Source organism: Schistocerca piceifrons, chromosome 7, assembly GCF_021461385.2.
Source record: "Schistocerca piceifrons isolate TAMUIC-IGC-003096 chromosome 7, iqSchPice1.1, whole genome shotgun sequence".
NCBI classification, from domain to species: Eukaryota; Metazoa; Arthropoda; class Insecta; order Orthoptera; family Acrididae; genus Schistocerca; species Schistocerca piceifrons.
The window spans coordinates 319667719-319687644 of record NC_060144.1 but is presented as its reverse complement, the minus strand read 5'-3'; the positions used below and the strand labels follow the sequence as shown (position 1 = coordinate 319687644).

Genomic DNA, 19926 nt, shown 5'->3' with positions numbered 1-19926 from the left:
GGGAGAGGCTACAACCCTGTCTTACTCCCTTCCCAACCACTGCTTCCCTTTCATGTCCCTCGACTCTTATAACTGCCATCTGGTTTCTGTACAAATTGTAAATAGCCTTTCGCTCTTGGTCTCCCTCTACGATTTTTACCCTCCATTTACTTTTGGATTAATGAATTTAAACATGGTCAGACAGGCACCGAAGATGAAGCATGCTTGGCCATCAATTTAAGATAACCACAAAGAAAACCACTGACAAAATCCATGATAAAGTAATGCAAGACCATGTTTGTGACCCTCAAGGGTCAATGTCAAAAAGTAAGGTCAGTTGCTTGTAAAACAAACATTTTTCTCGTTTTTTTTGTCAGACTCATCAAATCAGTCTCATTTAAGTAAATGACTTGCCAAGTCTTTTGCCATGTAAAGCAATGATGTATGTAAATGAAACGACTTTTATTGCCTATCACACAGTTGAAATGGCCACAGTACAAATGAATGACATCTTGATGAAACAGGCAGTTCAGTGGTGGAAGGATAATAAAACAGAACATGTACTTTTCTCTCTCAGCAATCTTAATATAGACCTGCCAATCCCAAGGAAAAGTCAGTGAAATTATTAGGCATCACTCGATAAGTTATGTAGGAATACATGTACAGAAGAAGTTTGCAATAAATAGTCGAGAGTAGTGTACCTGGCAGAAAATTAAACAACTGTCAACCAAGATCTCCTCCTAATGACCTGTTATGCATTTTCATACACCTTTGACTATGGGCTAATAATGTTTGAATGAAAGTTCCATCATTTGATATGATGTGTGTGTGTGTGTGTGTGTGTACAGAATGTATGAAAAATACAATGTACTAGAAAGTAGGTAACAAACATTATGCCTATAGGCCCAAATCTTTTCATCATGGCAGCTGAAAAATGCCAAAGCCCTAAATTACGATTTTACAGTAGAATAAATGGCATAACTTTCATTTAAACATTATTGTATGATTGTAGCCCTAAGCTGCAGAAAGATTATGGGATAATACCTTGGGAAAACTCTGCTGGAGCTAAAAAGTCTTCCTTTGACAGAAGAAAATAATCAGACACATTTTGTCTATAAAACATAACTTCCTGCAATAAATACTTCACCAAACACAAAACACTTATTGTTCCTAGCTTGTTCATACTCCCAAGTTCTTATCTATGCCAAAGAGGATGCATGTACATATAAAATTGGGGCTAATGTCCATACTTATCAAACCATGAGCAAGAAACTTCGTAACTGACCCTGGACTAGACTATTCAAGACCAAAACAATGTACCGCAAAGTGTTAAGAAACTACCAGAGAATAAATTTAAAATGGTGGCGGAATTTGGAGCAAAATTCATATGCAATACTGGTAGTGTAAACGGCTATATAATTTAATTATAATGTGAACTAAATGCTGTACAACATAAGCCGTGTCATAAACTGGAAATTGACATTTACATAAATTAAATATTTAACATTATATTCTCTTAAAACATTGTATTCTCTAAAGATATAACTTGTACTACACGATGTCTCACGCAACAGCAATGTTGTCCTCAGGCAAATAATACGATTTGAATTGGTTGCCTCCCATAAGCAAAACCATCAGACAGTGTAGAGTCTTTAGTAATTCCAAGCCACATCCCTGCATAATCTGGTGTGTAAAAAAGAGAATACCAGGATAATTACGTGTTCTGGCACAATGAGCCTGAGAACTCAAAATACTATGAATTTTCACAAAACTGACATTACTTATCCCTCAAATGGGCAAAATAACAGCTTTGATGAATAAGAACAAAAATACGAGGCTCAGTAAGTGGGATGTAATCGGGTGTAACAAACTTGAGTGGCCATGAATGTCACACAGGCTCTCCACAAAGATAGCATCCAAACTGGTGATGCATGCTGTAAACAGCACCTGAAGATAGGAAGGTACTATAGCGGCGGAGAAAGCCCACGCCAGCCTAGAGAGGGGAGCGTAAACACGTCAGCTGTGCCTGTCGGGTCGATTGTGGCAGACGGATGGTTAAATGACCTACTGAAAATGTAGCCGGGTACTACCATCTACAACCTCCAATGTTTCGACTGTGAGCCCTCTGTCATTTTCAACGTACATCGGGAAAAGCTCAAGATTCGCATAGATAGCAGTAATAGGATTCAATGTTTCTTCTGTTGACTGGGCGCTCATACGCGTATCAGAACAATGAAACATATTTTTTGTCCTAATTGTCGTCTGAATACATACTGGTATGAATCAGATTCCAGTTTAACAATAAAACTTATGTACCATTTTGTAGGGTAAATATAATGTACAGCTTACTAAACGTAATTGACAATGTCGGAAAATACATTCCCCTCGTATTGTAGGCCTAATTCAGTCGTGCTAGGAAATTTTGAAGTTCTTCATCCCCTCCTGTTCAGCATTTTATGAACAAAATTAAGCACAGATAACGCTGAATGTCAGAGCACACGGCATAAATGCGTTGTTATTTTGTGTACAGCTACGATATGGACTGAATTTTCAAACACAGTTCAAAATATTAGACATGGTAACATGTCTTGTTGGCAAATGCGCTGATTGTTTTTACTCCACGTGCGAACTAATAGGTAACACATAGGGCCTAATAGCTGTTACAGGAAGACTAAAAAATTGCCAAAAGACTGAGATAAATGTGCCGTTAGTGTATGAAGCACTCAGAAGTACCTGTGGGAGCAATTATCACATTTTGGACGTAGTAAATACGTGAGATATTTAATATTTTGCCTGATGAGTTTATGCATCCAAGATACCAAACTGAGGACCTGGGAAGGATGAGCGCTATATAGGATTGCAGGTGTAACGTTATAAAGACTACAGCATATTTGAAGCACCATAAAAAGAACACAATTCTGAATAACCTATTTGCGGTAACATCTCTTATCTCCCAATCTGCATTTGCATTGTTTGTTAGAACAAACAAGTCCACACTTGCTTAAAACAAAGTTGTATACCGGCGCTTTCAATGAGTCAGGTATTTATTGCAAAAAATCTTACAATCTCATGTTCTGGCTTCAGCCAACAGCATTATTTCTCTACATATGTTTGTAAAAAACAACACAATTTCCTAGTACGGGAATTAAATCCCCACTACAGTCTACAGTGACAACACTTATTTTCTTTAGGCTTTCAAGAATATAGTTCTATTTACTCTCAATATCGAGCGCAAGTAATTCACTTGGTCATTGCCAGGTATATGTCTTTAAATTGTCAAATGAGCCCTTTACATGTTCACAGTGCAACGAAATGTGACAGCAAAATTTTTCATTAATTTATACATTATTAATTACACCTTCTTTCCTTTGCTCTTCTATTTGTATTCTGGACGTTGTATTCAAATGAATGTCGTCTTTTCTTGGAACTAGCTGAACTTTCTTTCTCTGAATTACACGAATTCGAGGAAATGGCGGTCTTTCCCTTTTCTAGTTTTGCAGCTGTATGATATTCCTTAAAAGAATTACGCCGAGTCGTTCCATTGCCCCGAAATTCGTTTCGTGTCCTTGTCGTCAGTACCGGTAATTTCCTATCGATCGTCTGTTGTATTGGCTGCGGAATTCGTGGAAAGAATGTGGAAAACCATTGCAGTTTTGTCAGAAATCTTTTTAACATATCTCCTATTGTCATGACGTGGCCCCCTCCTGCCTTTACATCAATTTCTTCTTTGTCGTTTAAAAATGGCTCGAACCATTCCCATAAGTCTTGTGGAGGCTGTGTGTATCTGATATACATAAAACCTAAACCTCTAATGTAAGGGGAATCAGGGTGAGTAATCAAACCATTGACCTGTTTTCGAGTCATTTTTAACGTAAACATTTTATACAGTAAGCAGTAGGCTGATGATACAATCCCTCCCGCACCAACCCCTCTAACACCTCCACACAGTGCCGTTAACCCAGTTGTGTTTCGGCTTCCTTTTTCCCATGGTTCTAGATGACCAACTCTGTAATAAATTTCATCGACGACTTCGTGGTACGTTTTCAACTTGCGAAGATTCACTTTAAAGTAATACGAAGTTCGTATGTTTTCCAAGATGAGTGGGTTTAAATTCATTGTACGTTCGTTTCCCCACAGTTGCAATACGTTGTTTTTCTTCTCTTCTTTCGTTGTGGATTTTTTGTACAGCTTCGAATCATTACACACTTGCTGACCATCCATATTCAATAATCTTCAGTGAAAAGAAGTAGAGCTGTTACTGCACCTAAAAAAAAAGATATTTTGCAGTGGGAAATGGTAGGCCTACTTTCCTAACTGGCAAACGGTGCTACCTGTGACCAATAAAATAATTACAGATATCATAATTACATTCAAGTAACACTAGCCGAATAATGCACGTTGGTATTAAAAACATTACTTATAGGGAGCCTTTGTAAACTCGCAACACAGAAGTATTGTGCTAGAAACAATAAAACAAATTCTTTTCTTACCTTACATGAATATAAATACAGCAACACTTGAATGACTAGCCTACCACATTTTCTTGCATGTGGCTCAATATTAACTTTATATTATCCTTCGGAAAACGGAAACTTACGGAGGCGTATTTTTATACATCAACATATGCCCAGCCAAAGCACTTCTACCGCCTCAAAGGTCTTCAGCGATATCAACAATAATGACAGATCGTGAGTGGGAGCGGATGTTATGAGCTGTGATGATGTCGAGGTTGTAGTTTCTTGTATACAAGTATATAATTCTAATAATTTAATAAAAATGAACGTCGTTGCAGCTGTTAGGCTATACATTACGCGAATGACTGAAGAAAGTGGCCCAGGAATGAAAATACTTCTGATGGACAAACACACGGTATATTTACTGGCGTTTGGTAAACATTGAATAATCGGCTACTTACTTTTGGAGCTTACCTCTGTCGTATATGTGTTCCCAGACTGGAATCGTGAGCATGGTATTCGGGCAGTCGGAGATACTAAGGAAAGAGGTGTACCTGTTCGAAAGGATTGATTCCGGAAGCGCCTATGAACCAATGAGACACTTGAAATGTATAGTATTTATCCGACCAACGAAAGAAAACCTTTCATTTCTTGAAAGAGAGCTTAGAAATCCGCAGTACGGCGCTTATTACATTTGTAAGTACATTGTTTTGATGACACGATCTTCGTGGTTTATTTATCAATATTGAGAACTATTTGCTTCCAACAGTAAAACTATGTCTGCCCTTTTGTAAAGTAAACAAAGTTTCCTCATTTTATTTTGAGACAGGAATGTAGATCAGTTTAGTTTGTTGCATTATGTAAGACATGACATATGAACAAATTAAGACTATACTTTTCTGCGGGAAGATGACTGTACCATCAGTTTCTGGATTTTGCATTGGAAAGCAAATTGCTCTGCATCCAAATATTATATAGGCCCCTACTTTGTGTCAGCAGCCAAAGCTACATAATTGCTTCTAAGTGTGTTATTTCTGAAACTGTTATATTGTTCATTGATCTGCTTATTATGGAAGTGTGGAATATCATATAATTTTCAAATCAGATTTTATCTAGACTACTGTAATCCAGCAGGCACTGAAAAGCTGTTTAGAACTGTTCTTCCCATCTTTCTCTTATAGGCTATATATTGTGCATTCTTTAGTTGTATTCCATCGCCACCAGCAATGGTCCTTGCTGAGGTGGGATGGCCACATTGTAGGTGCAACTGTATTGGAGGGATACCCCTGGAGATGCCAGGTAAACATATGTTTCCTGAAATGAAGCAGCAGCCTTTTTCAGTAGTTGCAGGGAGGGGAGTCTGGCTGATTTATTTATTTGGTCTTGTAATGCTATGCTGGTAGTGTGAGTAGCTGAAAGCAAGAGGAAACTACAGCTGTTACATTTGCCAAGAGCCTGTGTATCTACTGTATGTATAAATGCTGATATCTTCTGTGGTAAAATCTGGAGGCAAAATAGTCTTCCATTCAGATCATCTGGTAGGGACTCTTAAAGAGATGTCATTAGGAAAATAAACTGTCATTCTATGGATCAGATTGTCGGATGCTAGATCCCTTAATTGGGTAGGTAGGGTTAGAAAATTCAAAAAGAGAAATGAATAGATCGAAGTTAGATGCAGTGGGAACTAGTGAAGTTTGGTTCCTGGATTAATAAGTTTGCAGTCAGGTGAGTACAGGGTTATGAATACAAATCAAATAGAAGTAATTCAGGAATAACCTAATAATGAATAAGAAAATAGGAATGCAGGTAAGCTACTATGAATAGTGTGGTGAACAACACTACCATTGTAAAAGTTTATATGCCAACTAGCTCTGTAGATGATGAAGAGCGTGAAAAAATGTATGATGAGATGAAAGAAGTTATTCAGAGAGAATTTGAAAGCAGAATAAGAGGAAAAGGAAGAGAAGGAAAATCAGGAGAACATGGATTGCCTGTTTGAAACCTTTGGATAATGCTTGAGAAATTGAATGTAATTGACAAAAGGAGAAAATATAAAATTACAGGAAATGAGATGGGCAACAGGGAATACAGATTAATAAAGGAGATTGACAAGAAGTGCAAAAGGCTAAACAGGAGAGGACAAATCCAAGACTATAGAAGCAAGCCTAATCAAGGGAAAGATAAATGCTGCCCGCAGAAAAATTTAGAGTAGCCTTTTCTGAAAAAAAAAAAGAAAGTAAATAAATAAATAAAAAGAAGAGCAGCTATATGAATGAATATCAAGAGCGCAGTTGGCAAACCAGTACCAAGCAAAGAAGGGGAAGCTGAAAGTTGAAGGAATATATTTCACACACACACGCACACAGACACATACATACACAAAGGTTTGGTGGTTGAATTGTTTGCAGAAATAACTGGGACTTCGTCTCGGAAGGGGACATCCAATGACACTGAACTCGCCCCCCCCCCCCCACCCCCCACCCCCAGTCCCTGCTCCACTCTCAGGGGCTGGGAGAGGAGTCAAATTTGAAATCTTCAGTAGGAGCCCCCAATTTTTATTGCAGATTCTCCAGAAAAAATGTGTAACTTTCGTGCGGAACAATTTCATTGTTCCGGATTAATGGCGCTGTATTTGACACAGATTAAAATGGATTAAACAGTTGAAAAGTGATAAGAGAATGTTCAGTATGTATTGTCTGCTAAACATTTTTTAACATTCAAATAGCCATCTGTTATGCACAGATGGCGAACATGCTTCACAGACCATGGTCGGACTCTCTGTTTCTGCAACACCTAGGTACAAGGCTATAGTTCCCTTGTGTTGAGCACAACTGTGGCTATACCACGAATTATGGATAAGGAAACAGCAGTGTGAAGTTGTTGCGGCTCACTTCCTACTTGTGCAACAATGTTAACGATTGCAGAGGGGTGGACATTGTTGCTTCAGACTGTGTGTCAAATAGGCATGTAGGAGAAGCATGTTGATGGTATGTGAACCTGTTCCCAGAGAGGAATTTCTTTCAGCAACAACATTTTGCAGTATTAGCCAATTTTTACTGCTACTGTAAGTGTTCAACCAGCACGAAGAATCCGATCACAGCCCGTGGTGAACGAAAATGCTGAGTGGATGTTTTGGCTCTAACTGTTGTACATCCTCAAATAGTTCAAGGGAAATTGCACGAGTTGCAGGAATTTCGCAGCAAAGTGCATGAACACATATACCACCCATTGCATCAAGCCTTAGTAGAATGGGGAGACTTTCAAAGCCGCTTGATCTTTTGCATTTCAATACAGAAACTAGCAGCCAGTGATGATTTTCATTCACAGGTGTTTTCTCTGATGAAGCAACGTTTACGAATTGTATTCATGTGAATTGGCACAATATGCATTATGGGGAAGTGGGGAATCCCCACCAGTTAAGTGAAGTTGAGCTTCAACACCCCTGGAGCACTGTAATGGGTTTCGGATAATTGGCCCATGCCTTATAGACAGTAATGTGAATGGCGACATTTTAGATTATATTTTGCCAATACTTCTGAAAGATGTCCCACTTTAAACAAGAATGGATATGTTGTTTCAAGATGATGGCTGTCGAGCACATTATTTGTGGACATCTCATAAAGTTCTGAATCGAAACTATCCTGGCCGACGGCTTGGATGTGGAGGCCCTCATGAGTGGCCTGCACCATGACACCTCCAGATTTTTTTTTTTTTTTTTCCCTGTGGGGAATGCCAAAGGAGAAATGTTACCCAGACATTCCAACAACCTGTACAAATATGTGACCGGGAATCATCACTGAATGTGCAAATATTAGTGAAGAAAAACTTTGAGCTGTAGGATTTTCTTTCAGAAATAAGGTTGTGAGGTATACTTCTGTGAGCAGGCACCATTTCAAACATTATTTGCTTGAGTAAAACATGAAGATTTGTGAGAGACAAGGGGATGCACCTAAGACCAGCACCCCGATGGTGAGAGTCAATGGGATTCAGTCAATACAAGCACCCCTGAGGGTGAGAGGCAAGGGGACTCATTAAAAAAAAGACACTGAATGAAACAGAAGTGTACTACATCAACATTGTTGTTCCTGGGTAACACTAAATGTAGTTGTTACTGCATTGATAAACAAGCTGATAACCTATTCTAACCGTTTTCCGCTTTGACACCATCGGTGAGTAATTGTACCAATAATGTGGACAATGTAATGTGTTATGTTCTCAAGAATCACATTAATTTGCTATAAAACGCCCATGTTGCATTACAAAATGTAAGAATACTGCCCTTCTACTCTACTGGGGTCCTGATCTATTGGGTAATTTCCTGAGATACTATTGTGTTTCAAAGAATTGTAACCTATTCTGATTTGTGTTGATTACAGCACCATCTATCGCACAACAATGAAATTGCCCCATACAAAAGTTATGTAGTTTCTCCAGAGAACCTGAATTTGCCATAAAAATTGGGAGTTCCTATTGAAGATTTCTAATTGGACACCCATCACACCTCCTGGAGGTGGAGCAGGAGCATCAGCTGTAGTGTCATTGGATGTCCCGCCTTCAAGAGGAACAACTGTTATTACAGCCTTTTTTGTAATATGATGTGTAGTTTCCTATATATTTTCCAAAACTGTTTTAACTGCCCCATCCTGTATAAGGGAAGTGAACTTATAGGAATATCATAGAAACGGAAGGGGGAGTAGATGAAAATGAGTTGGGGTATACAATACTGTAAGAAGAATGTGACAGAACAGTGAAAGGTCTAAGAGGAAACAAGTTGCTTGGAGTAAATGACATTATCTCAGAAATATTGAGATCCTTGGAAGAGTCAACCACAACATAATGTGAAAAAACCTCAGACTTAAAGAAGAAAGTAATAATTGAAATTCCAAAGAAGGCAGGTGCTGACGAGTGTGAATACTAACAAACCATCAATTAAAAGTACTGGTTGAAAAATTCTGAAAGTGATTTGAGACAGAAGAATAGGAAAACAGAAAAGTGCCAACCTTGGGGAAGACCAGGTGATCCAGAGAAATTTAGGAATGCACAGAGTAATGCTGATGCTGTGACTTTTATTAAAAGGCAGGCAGAAGAAAGGCAAAATTACTTTTATAGTATTCATGGATTTGGAGAAAGCTTATGACAATGTCGACTGGCATACATTCTTTGTAATTCTGATGATAGCAGGGATAAAATGCTTGTAGGGAAAGGCTATTTACAACATTAACAGAAACTAGGCTGCAGTTATGAGTCTAAGAACATGAATCATAAACAGTGGTCGAGAAGGTAAGTGAGGTAGAGTTGGAGCCTACCCAAATGTTATTCGGACTGTACAGTGAGCAAGCAGTGAAAGAACCCAAAGAAAAAATTGGGGAAGAAATTGAAGGTCAGGCACAAAATACGAAAACTTTGAGATTTGCCAATGACATTGTAATTCTGTCACAGACAGCTAAGGGCTTGGAAGAGCACTTGAACAACATGGATAGCTTCTTGAAAAGATATTATAAGATGAACAACAACCAAAGTAACCATGGGTAATGGAATGTAGCCTAATTAAATAAGGTGATGCAGGAATTAAATTAGGAAGTGAGGCACTAAAACTAGTAGAGGAGTTTTGCTATTTGGGCACCAAAGTAAGTAATAATGGATGAAGTAGAGAGAATATAAAATCCATACTGCCTATATTACAAAATGCATTTCTGTAAAAGAGGACTGTGTTAATGTCTACTTTAAATTTAAAGTCTTACTAAGACTTTTCAGAGGGTATTTGTCTGGAGTGTAGCCATGTATGGGAGTGAAATATGGAAATATGCAGCTCAGACAAGAAGATAGTAGAAGCTTGTTAAATGTGGCACTACAGAACAATACTGAAGAATAGGTGGATAGACTGAGTAACCAATGAAGGTACTGAAATGAAATGAGGAAAAAGAAATTTGTAGCACAACTTGTTTAGAGGAGGTGATCGCTTGATGGGGCACATTCTGACAGATCAAGGAATTGTCAAATTGGTATAGGAAGGAAGTGTGAGAGGTAAAAATTGTAGGAGTAGTGTAAGGGATGAATACAGTAAGCAGGTTCAAATGGATGTGGGTTACTAGCCATTCACAGATGAAAAGGCTTGCACAGGTTAGAGCAGCACTGGAGAGCTGGAAAAAATGTACTTTGGTGTCTGCAGCTTTTTTTATTAGGTGCAGCTTTTGGTAATGATTTGTACCCAAAATAAAGTAGATGAGTCGTGGGTTTGATGTAGGTAGCCACAAAGATTCTCATTCGTAATTGCCCAAATAAATAGTTATCTGGTATTTTGTTCAGTTAGTGCAGAATTTAATCACATTGTTGGAATTATTGAAAAAATCAGAAAGAAGACATACAAGTAGGTTACGCAAAGATGAATATTTCTCTTATGTTGCATTACACATCAGTCTATTATGGAGATCTTATTTTGTGTTGAGATTTGTTGGCTTTACCAACTCGAGCATTACCGAGCATTACAGAAGCATAAGATTCCACCCAGCTGCGTTGACCCACGTCATCAATATGGCGGAAACGGCTACTTCCAGCTTATACAAAGTGAAAATGTCCCTACATACATAAGCCAACAAATGTGGACTAAAATAATAATGACCCAATAATGTCTCACTCCAAAAATAAAATGAAACTAATGTGACAATTGCGGAAAATAAATGGTTTAGGGTAGGGACAAGCTAAATATACAACAATAAGAAAAACACTGCACCATCCCAAAACAATAATAATTAAAAAAAATTTCCACATTCCGCTTCACCATCAAAACCACAGGATCGGACATTTCCCTTGACCTATATAGCTCAGCCGCAGCTATTGATACCAAAAAATCAACACTTGTATCTCCAAAAGGTGGACCCAAAGCCCCAACAATTCCAAAACCCAAACACCCCATATTCACTATATCAGTTAAAACACAACTGCCATACCAAAAATATACAAAACACAAAATATCACAATTACCATAGAATAGAGTCAAAATAAAAATTACGTAACCCCTCGTCTCCACACCCACACACACACACACACACACACACACACACACACACACACCTAACTAATCAGATCTAAGAAAAATGCCAAACACACAAACAAAAAAAACTTAACAACACACTGAGAACACTTCCACAGCCCACGTTACCGCACCAACTACCTAAACTCAAAACCACATTAGCACTATGACAACCAAAATTCAAATGAATACAATACCACACATTAAACTCAGCATTTACACCACCAGAGGGCACCATCACATACAACAACATGATATCTACAAACACAAATAACTCAAAAACGCTGCACTGTAGTGACATCACACTTCACACCATTACATCATGGGTCAAAGCAGACGGGTGTAATCATATGCTTCCATTGACCCCCAACTCTCAAGCATCTCACAAGTATATTATAACATTCCATCCTAACCTAAACACTGGACTACTCACTAGGTCAGTCTGTCAGCACATCTAGTTCTTTTTCCAGTCAGCAAAGAAATACCAAAATCAGTAAGCAATTTTAAATTTATAACAATCAGTAAAAGTGGTACTGGTACTCCCCATATGAAAAACAAAAATAATCAGTTCCAATATTTTGCCAAAAGAAATCGTTACATTGAGTGATACTCATTGGTTGCAGTGTTCTATCATCCAATTTGGTACAACCAATGTAAACAAATTGCCAACATCAACAAGCAACACTGGAATTGCTTACACCATAAGTGAATTTTATGTGAGAGCTCTATCAAACCAGACTTAGAACAACAACAATAACAACTACTACTACCACTACTACTACTACTACTGCTGCTGCTGCTGCTGCCGCCGCCGCCACCACCGTCGCCTTTACGTCCCCAATGAAAATCTTCAGTATTCTTACTGCAGTCTGATATATTAAAGTTTTAATATTTTTGAAGGTGTTAATAAATATCACATCCCCGCCTCTTATCTCCATTTGCGAGTGGAGATTATCATGACACATTTGTTGGCTTCACTGACTGATGACCGAACTATGATCTTTAAACCTAACCTAGACCTTGAGGTGCACAACAAACCAGTTTGTAGCCACAACTTTGATTTAATAAATAGTGCTGCTGATATCTCTGGTCAAAGCAGAACAGCCCTTCTCTGTACAGAACTTCCATAACTTTTCCTTCATGCAACGGCCAGTCAGTTTATGGTAAGTTAGTGGGTTACTAATATTCATAGAATGAAGTGTGCACACCAGTTTGTGTGAGCTTTCACCTTTTTACAAGAACATTATTCAGTGTATAGTACAGTAATGCTTGCACCTTATCTGATATGTGGCTAGCACATTTTCAGTGAACATGTGATTCCTATCATTTTAATATTTTTTTGGTATTGCTGACACCAGGGATATAAAATACTAAATGACAAATAACAATTTATACAGTTCATTTTCTCTGTTGTACCCACAGAGCTTTTGCAGGTGATTGGTAAAACCTAGTAGACATCAAATGTCTTTGAGAATGACGGGACGTTGGAAGGGGAATTCTTGTCTGTCAATAGCATTCCAGAAGTTTCGTATACCTTCTGGATGGTTCTAAATGGTGAGCCCTGTAGAACATGGAGTGTTGCTGAAAGGGAGATATTGGCTTAGCAGCCTGAACTGCAATGATATTACAAACGTATGTTAGAACTGTCACCCTCATTGTGTACTAAGTGCTGATAGTAATGTGAAATCTAAAGGATGTTGCGGTGTCCTGTGAAGCACCTGGTACACGTCAATGTGTTATATTTGTTCAGGCAAAACTGGGCTCTGTCTGGATCTTTATTCCCCTACCTACTCTTGCAATGTTCATGGAACTCGCTAATTGCAACAAACAATTCCCAATGTTTTTGATGCTCCAGTGACAGTGTTAGCCAGTGTATGAGGTATAATCATAAATTAAATTTTAAATGGCTGTTAAAAACGAATGAATGCTTGTAGCTTCATGGCATTTGCATGGCTGCAAAAGGAGTCTTTGAAGGTAACTTTGTCAGTCAGCACTTTGTTGCGCTTGTCAGTGAACAAGTAGCAAATGACTGAAATAGTGTTATTGCATCTCTTACAAATTGTGAGGTATGCTGTCAATTGCTTCCTGCAAGCAGAAGGAATCAGTGCTACCAAAAATGTCATGTCTATGGGAGTTGGGGTTATGAGCATTGGTGTTGTGAGGGGTGGTGCAGAAAATTCAAGGCTGGTCAGACAGGTCAGCAAAATGAAATGATTGAGGAAGATGCTCAGTTGTTGATGAAATTGTACGTCCAAGACATTGGTTAACAATTTTCGAACTTTCTAAAGATGTGCCTCAGATTTTAAGGACAACCCTTGTTAACTCTGTCACAGAGAGATAAGAGTACCATAATTTTTGTGTGTGTTGGATACCAAAGTCTCTAACTGACTTTACGAAAACTGAAAGAACAGGTTTGTCCTTGATATTCCTTCAGTACTACCATGAAGAGGAGGACAAATTTCTGAACAGAATTGTGCTGTGGGTGTGAGACATGGGTGCAATTTGTGAACCCTTAAACTAAGAAACAGGCCACTCAGTGGATGCACACTCATTCTCCCAGTAACCCTAGCAAATTCCAGCTGATGCTGTCAAATCGCAAAATGATGCTTACAGTTTTGTAGGATCTCAAAGGAATTTTGACAACAGATTTTTGTGATAGAAACTTGTGAGAATACTGTGACCACTCATGAAAATCCAAAGGTTAACTAGAACAAATGGTGTGGGATGATTACGGAAAGAATTATTCTTCTTCAGGACTATCTGTTATCCTGTACTGCAGATCGAATGAAGGAAGAACCCAGACGTTTCGGGTGGGATATTTTTCAATAATCTCTGTAATCTGAACTTGGCACCAAGCAACTCTCATCTCTTCTTGAAGAAGAAAGTCTAATGGACTACTCAGTTCTTCATGTCTGTCAATGAGCTGGATGACCCTGTCAACAATTGGCTGAAGCACCAAACAGCACCATTTTTTGATGAAGATGTGGAACCTGTTTTGATGAAGATGTGGAACCTGGTGCTACGGTAAGACAAATCTTTGAATTTTTGTGGTAACTGTGAAGAAGTAATGTCAACATGTAAGTACAAATTATGTATAAAAATAATTTTCTTTTTTTAATACCCTGTTGGGGGTTAATTTATGAACAGCTGTTTTGTAGTCCTAAAATAAATAAATAAAACTCTAAAGAGAGACAAGACACCAGTGACTGTACCAAAATATCTTTATTTAAATCTGTGAAATGCCTCAAGGATGGTACATAACCTATATAAATATCAAGTCCTCTGCAAACTGAGTGAACACATTGTCCTTGGAGACAAGGTGAATGGCATTGTCCTGTTCTTTTGTTTCATGTTTCTGTAGAGTTTATAACTCTGGTAATAATAAATAGTTTATGTGAAAGCTGTAACGAAATTTTCCTACAAATTTTGAGGGCACAGCTGAGATCAAGAGAACAGCTAATGACATAGGTTTTGGCCTTCTATCTATGACGTTAATGACAAACTGTCTTGAGAGCTGCTTTGGCTACGAAGATGTAGTGACAGTGTGTGGATTTTGGGTGTACAAGAATTCAGATTGTAATGGTGATCAGCAGCAGAAATTAGAAATAATAATCAAAACAGAGAATTACAAACAAAATTAGACAAAAAAAGTTTGACTGTAGAACACGGATTTGGAACTCTCAATCCCTTTAGAGACATTATAACATATTCACTTTGGCTATTTTGGAACATCATCAAGAGTTATTAACCAAGTTGATAAAATATCTGTGAATTGCAATGTTAGGCAAAATTGAGACAGTAAATGAAAATTTAATCTGTGCACCAGTTTAAGCCATGAAACAGTGTGAACACTGGTTTGATGCAACTTTCCATGCTACTCTATCCTGTGCATGTCTCTTCATCTCCAAATAACTACTGCCACCAGCAGCCATCTGAATCTGCTTACCATATTTATCTACTGGTGTCTCTGTATGATATTCACCTCCCCTCTCCCCAATTCTATTCAGTACCTCCTCATTACTTATGTGATCAACCCAACTAATCTTCAGCATTCTTCTGTAGCACAACAATTCAAAAGTGTCTATTCTCTTCTTGTCTAAACTGTTTCTCATCCATATTTCACTTCTACACATGGCTACACTCCATACAAATACCTTCAGAATGGCTTCCTAACATTTAAATTTCAATTCAATGTGAACAAAGTACTCTTCTTCAAAAACACTTTTCTTGCCACTGCCAATCTACATTTTATCTTTATACAAGTTAATTTTTGAAATGAGAAATTTCTGAATTTACTTGCCAATCAACATAAAGCTAAGAAGACATTTACTTATAACCATTTTCGGAACCAGGAGATGAGAGCTATGTGCAATATATTGTTTGTAGATAGAGGGACAAAAATGAAATGAATACCGGCATTTTTTATTATTTATCAAGTGAATGAAAGCTTGAGTTGAAGATTAACAATGACACAAAATGTGAAGGGACGATGATGCTGATGATGAGTATGCTGCAATCCAGAAGGGTGCTAACTACAAGTGCCTCTCTCTCATGTTGGGGTCTGAGTGACCTGTCCTTCCTTTTCAACCTTCAACATTTCCCCCACGCTGCCCCAAAGAAGAAACTTAGTTCCAAAAGCTGGTTAGTGTGTTCCTTCTAGTTTTATACGTATCTGTTGGTGGCACTGTATATTTCACCTATTGAAGGTAAATACTAGCCAGCAATTTGTCTCAACTGATCAACTACATTCCAACAAAGACAAAGAGAAATAGTGTCAGAATGAAGATTGTATGTATAACACACCCAAAAGATTGTTCCCAGAAGAGAAAGAAATTATTGGTAACAAAATCCAGGTGTGGTCTGATCAAAGAATACCTGAACTAAGTTCATATGTGAGTACGAGCTAGGTCGTATTAGGAAAAAAGATAAACAGGGAGCATCACATCTACATCAACTGTAAAATTAAATAAAATTATTGGGAAAGATCTCTACCCAAGCTCCCATATAGATGATCTTTTAGATAAACTGCAAGATACTTGTGTTTTGCACACTAGACCTCACACATATCAATCCGCACATACACAGACACAAGTTTGCTTGTCTGCTTGTGTCTGTGTATGTGCGGATGTGCGTGTGTGTGTGTGTGTGTGTGTGTGTGTGTGCGTGTGTGTGTGTGTGTGCGCGCGCGTGCGTATACCTGTCCTTTTTAAGGTAAGTCTTTCCGCTCTCGGGATTGGAATGACTCCTTACCCTCTCCCTTAAAACCAACATCCTTTCGTCTTTCCCTCTCCTTCCCTCTTTCCTGATGAAGCAACCGTTGGTTGCGAAAGCTTGAATTTTGTGTGTATGTTTGTGTGTCTATCGACCTGCCAGCGCTTTCGTTTGGTAAGTCACATCATCTTTGTTTTTAGATATATTTTTCCCACATGGAATGTCCCCCCCCCCCCCCCCCCCCCTCTCTCTCTCTCTCTCTCTCTCTCTCTCTCTCTCTCTCTCTCTCTCTTTCTCTCTCTCTACAGATGTAAGAAACAATGCTTTGGAGGAGTGGTGTTGCAAAAATCTCCAGATGATAAGTTACATCCAGTCACTAACATGCAAAGCCCCAGTCCAGTTTTGGATTAATATTGGTTCTTTGATACTGGCTTCTTTAGTTTGCTGCAATAATGGTTTAATATCAGGCTCTTGAAACTGATAGCCTTATTCACATGGAACGCATCACAGTAATGAAGTTCCTAACTGTATGCCTAAGTGACGTTTGCCCTATTGAACTCCTGTTTTCAGTACTCTACATAATTTTCAGTACTCTACATAATTTTCAGTACTCTACGTAATTTTCAGTACTCTACATAATTTTCAGTACTCTACATAATTTATTCAATAACTCTTAAAAAGCAGTGGGAAAGGTGTCTTAAAATCAGAACAGTTTGTTCTAAACACCGTATTTATTATTCTTTAAATGCTTAGAAAACATCCCAGTGATATCTCAAGTTTATCTAAATTACATTAACATTTACACAATTTATAACTCCACTTGAGTTAGCTGTTCTTTTGCTGATTCTGTCTGGTTGCTGTAAAACATTATGCATTTTCTCAATTCCTACAAAATTAATGTAGATCAACAATTATTGATGTTCACCGCTACTTTTTGCATTCTGATGCGTCAATATGCACACTGTGATTCGTTCTGCAACTCTCTCCAACCATCTGCTGCACATCGAATCAGTAGGTGGCAAAACATTCCTGTATCAAACAATGGACAGTCCAGTTTGGAATAACGATAGTATTATGAAAAAGAAAGATTGCTACTCACCATATAGAGTAGACACCAAGTCGCAGGCAGGCACAGTGAGAAGACTGCTATATGTTTAAGCTTCAGGTGAAAAGGCCTATTTCTGAAATAGAAAAAACACAACTCACATACTTATGTTCACTATCTCCAGCTGTTGTAGGCAGATTGTGGACATCAGCTGTGCCTGACTGTAGCAGCAATCTGGCATAGTTGGTGTGGGTAAGGAGGCAGCATGGGGTGGGGAGGGGCAGGGATAGCAGGGCAGTGGTAGGGGAATGTGAATTGCTGATTGTGGGAGTATGCTGGGATATGGGGGAGACATTGTAGGACTGTTAGATGCAATTGGGAGGTTTGGGGTTGGGGAGGGAGGAAAGGGCAGTGGGAAAGGAAACAAGTAGAGAAAGGGGGGAAAACTAGTGAGCCCATTGGCTGAATGGGATGCTGTGTAATGCTGGGGTGGGAGCATAGAAGGGAATAGATAGGTAGCAGGAGGGGAGTAGCAAAGTTTGAGGTCAGGGGAGTTACAGGAACAAAGGATGTATTGCATTGAGAGATCCTCTATGCAGATGATGGGGCATTCCTGTGCCACCTGTGGGGTTCGGACTGCCAGTGATGGTTAAGGGCAAGCATCGATTTGTAGAAACTGTATTGTTATCGGTAGCATTACATACTTCTAAACTTTTTTCAAATTACAGGAAATGAGAATTTTGGAAAATAAAAAAAAAAATCTATCTGGTAACCAATGAAAAAACTGAAAATTTACCTGATAACTCTAAATGCTAATACTCCCAAAAGAACAAAAATACAAAGTAGCAATGGCATCCTCTTAACAGTAGTACAGAAAATTTTTGTGTTAAAATATAAAACTCATTCACACTTAAATTCATTCATGTCTATCATGTCGTCAAGACTTAATTTTTTCTTTTTGTGTAAAATCATGTATCACATGAATTATCAAAAAAAGGATGGAGAATCAAAACTTTACAATTTCATATTTATTTGAAATTGTTGTGTCAATATAATTCTCTAGTATGGATACAGTAAGGTTTGCAACATTAATTTCTATTCACTTAAGTTGGTCGCTCATTTACATACGTAGAGAAATGCACAGAAAATATCATAATGTTAAATCTAAAGCTAGAACAAATTTTACGTTTTAGCAAGTGGCCTGTCACCCACCCCCACCTGCTGTACACAGGTGATAAGTGGTGAAGGGAGGCTGATGCTTTCTTTCAGTTTCTGAAGCTTCTTCCTCCACAGTCTGCTTTCAGCCGCTCTGTGAAGTGTTGGCTGTTGCTGGCAGCCGCTCTGCTGTTGGCCACTCTGTAGTTGTGCTGTCCCAGTTGACTGTCGCCTGTTCCGTTTACTGGCTTCTAACGTGCAAAGAAAGAGTATGCTGTGGGTGATGTCAGTTCTGTCTAGCAAATTAGTTCTGGTCACTAACATGTGCTGCCCTACAAGTGGAGTAACAAAAGTGCTTCTCTGCACCAATATTTAATGTTAAGACATTGCGCTCTAATGCAACAGTTCTTATGAACTGCTGCGTGTCAAAATATGTCTATAAGCAAACACTATTTTTATACAAACATATAAATATATTGAATAAATGACAAATATGAGCACACATACAAATAACTCTTTTTTTCATTTCTCTATCTTAATATCTTTTAGTTCCTATGACCAAGCCCTGGGGGTTTTTGAGTTAGAATAGTCCCGAGGTATTTCCACCTGTTGTATGAGGCAACTTAAAGGAGTCTCCTACTTTTCGGCCTGTCTTCTTTCAGGGTTTGACCTCCCAGTTGCAAAACTCTACAGAAGTGCAGGCCATTTGGGAAGGGATGCCTTATTTGGTGCACCATATATCTATAGTGCGATAAGACCTTCTTCACTTCTTATTGTCATGACTCTGCAACTCAACCCACAGTTCAGCTATTTGGGTGAGGACATCTTCCAGGGTAAAACATCTTCTTCCATTGTCCACTGTCCTCTTTCACGCCTATTACAATATTGGATTTCTCTGCATCCAATATCCAGCACAGTAGTCATCCCTGACAACACAGGGATCGCACTGCTGATGCCTGAGCTGTGAATTCCCCACATATGCCAAGGAGTAGATGCTCGTCATCTTAGGGCATCAGGGCTCCCAGCAACAGCCATCGCACCAGGTGACACTC

General features: G+C 38.6%; 2 protein-coding genes across 2 annotated transcripts in view; one reads left to right on the top strand and one right to left on the bottom strand.

Moving 5' to 3' along the window:
• Positions 1-897: 897 nt before the first annotated feature.
• On the bottom strand, positions 898-4942 carry LOC124805651 (pre-mRNA-splicing factor 38B-like). Its single transcript, XM_047266218.1, has 3 exons — positions 4908-4942; positions 3559-4243; positions 898-906 (listed from the first exon to the last, which is right to left on the bottom strand). Exons 2-3 carry the CDS (start codon positions 4198-4200, stop codon positions 898-900), a joined length of 651 nt encoding a protein of 216 aa, XP_047122174.1. The 5' UTR covers positions 4201-4243; positions 4908-4942.
• Positions 4648-19926, top strand: part of LOC124804647 (vacuolar protein sorting-associated protein 45) — a 139505-nt gene continuing 124226 nt past the window's right edge. The window contains exons 1-2 of the mRNA XM_047264870.1: positions 4648-4848; positions 4931-5129. Of these exons, the coding sequence (XP_047120826.1) occupies positions 4687-4848; positions 4931-5129 (361 nt within the window). The 5' untranslated portion in view covers positions 4648-4686. The remainder of the gene's footprint in view (positions 4849-4930; positions 5130-19926) is intronic.

Bases quoted from the DNA above. Each gene is read 5' to 3' on its own strand.
- LOC124805651 (XM_047266218.1), bottom strand. From the start codon at position 4,200: ATGGATGGTCAGCAAGTGTGTAATGATTCGAAGCTGTACAAAAAATCC.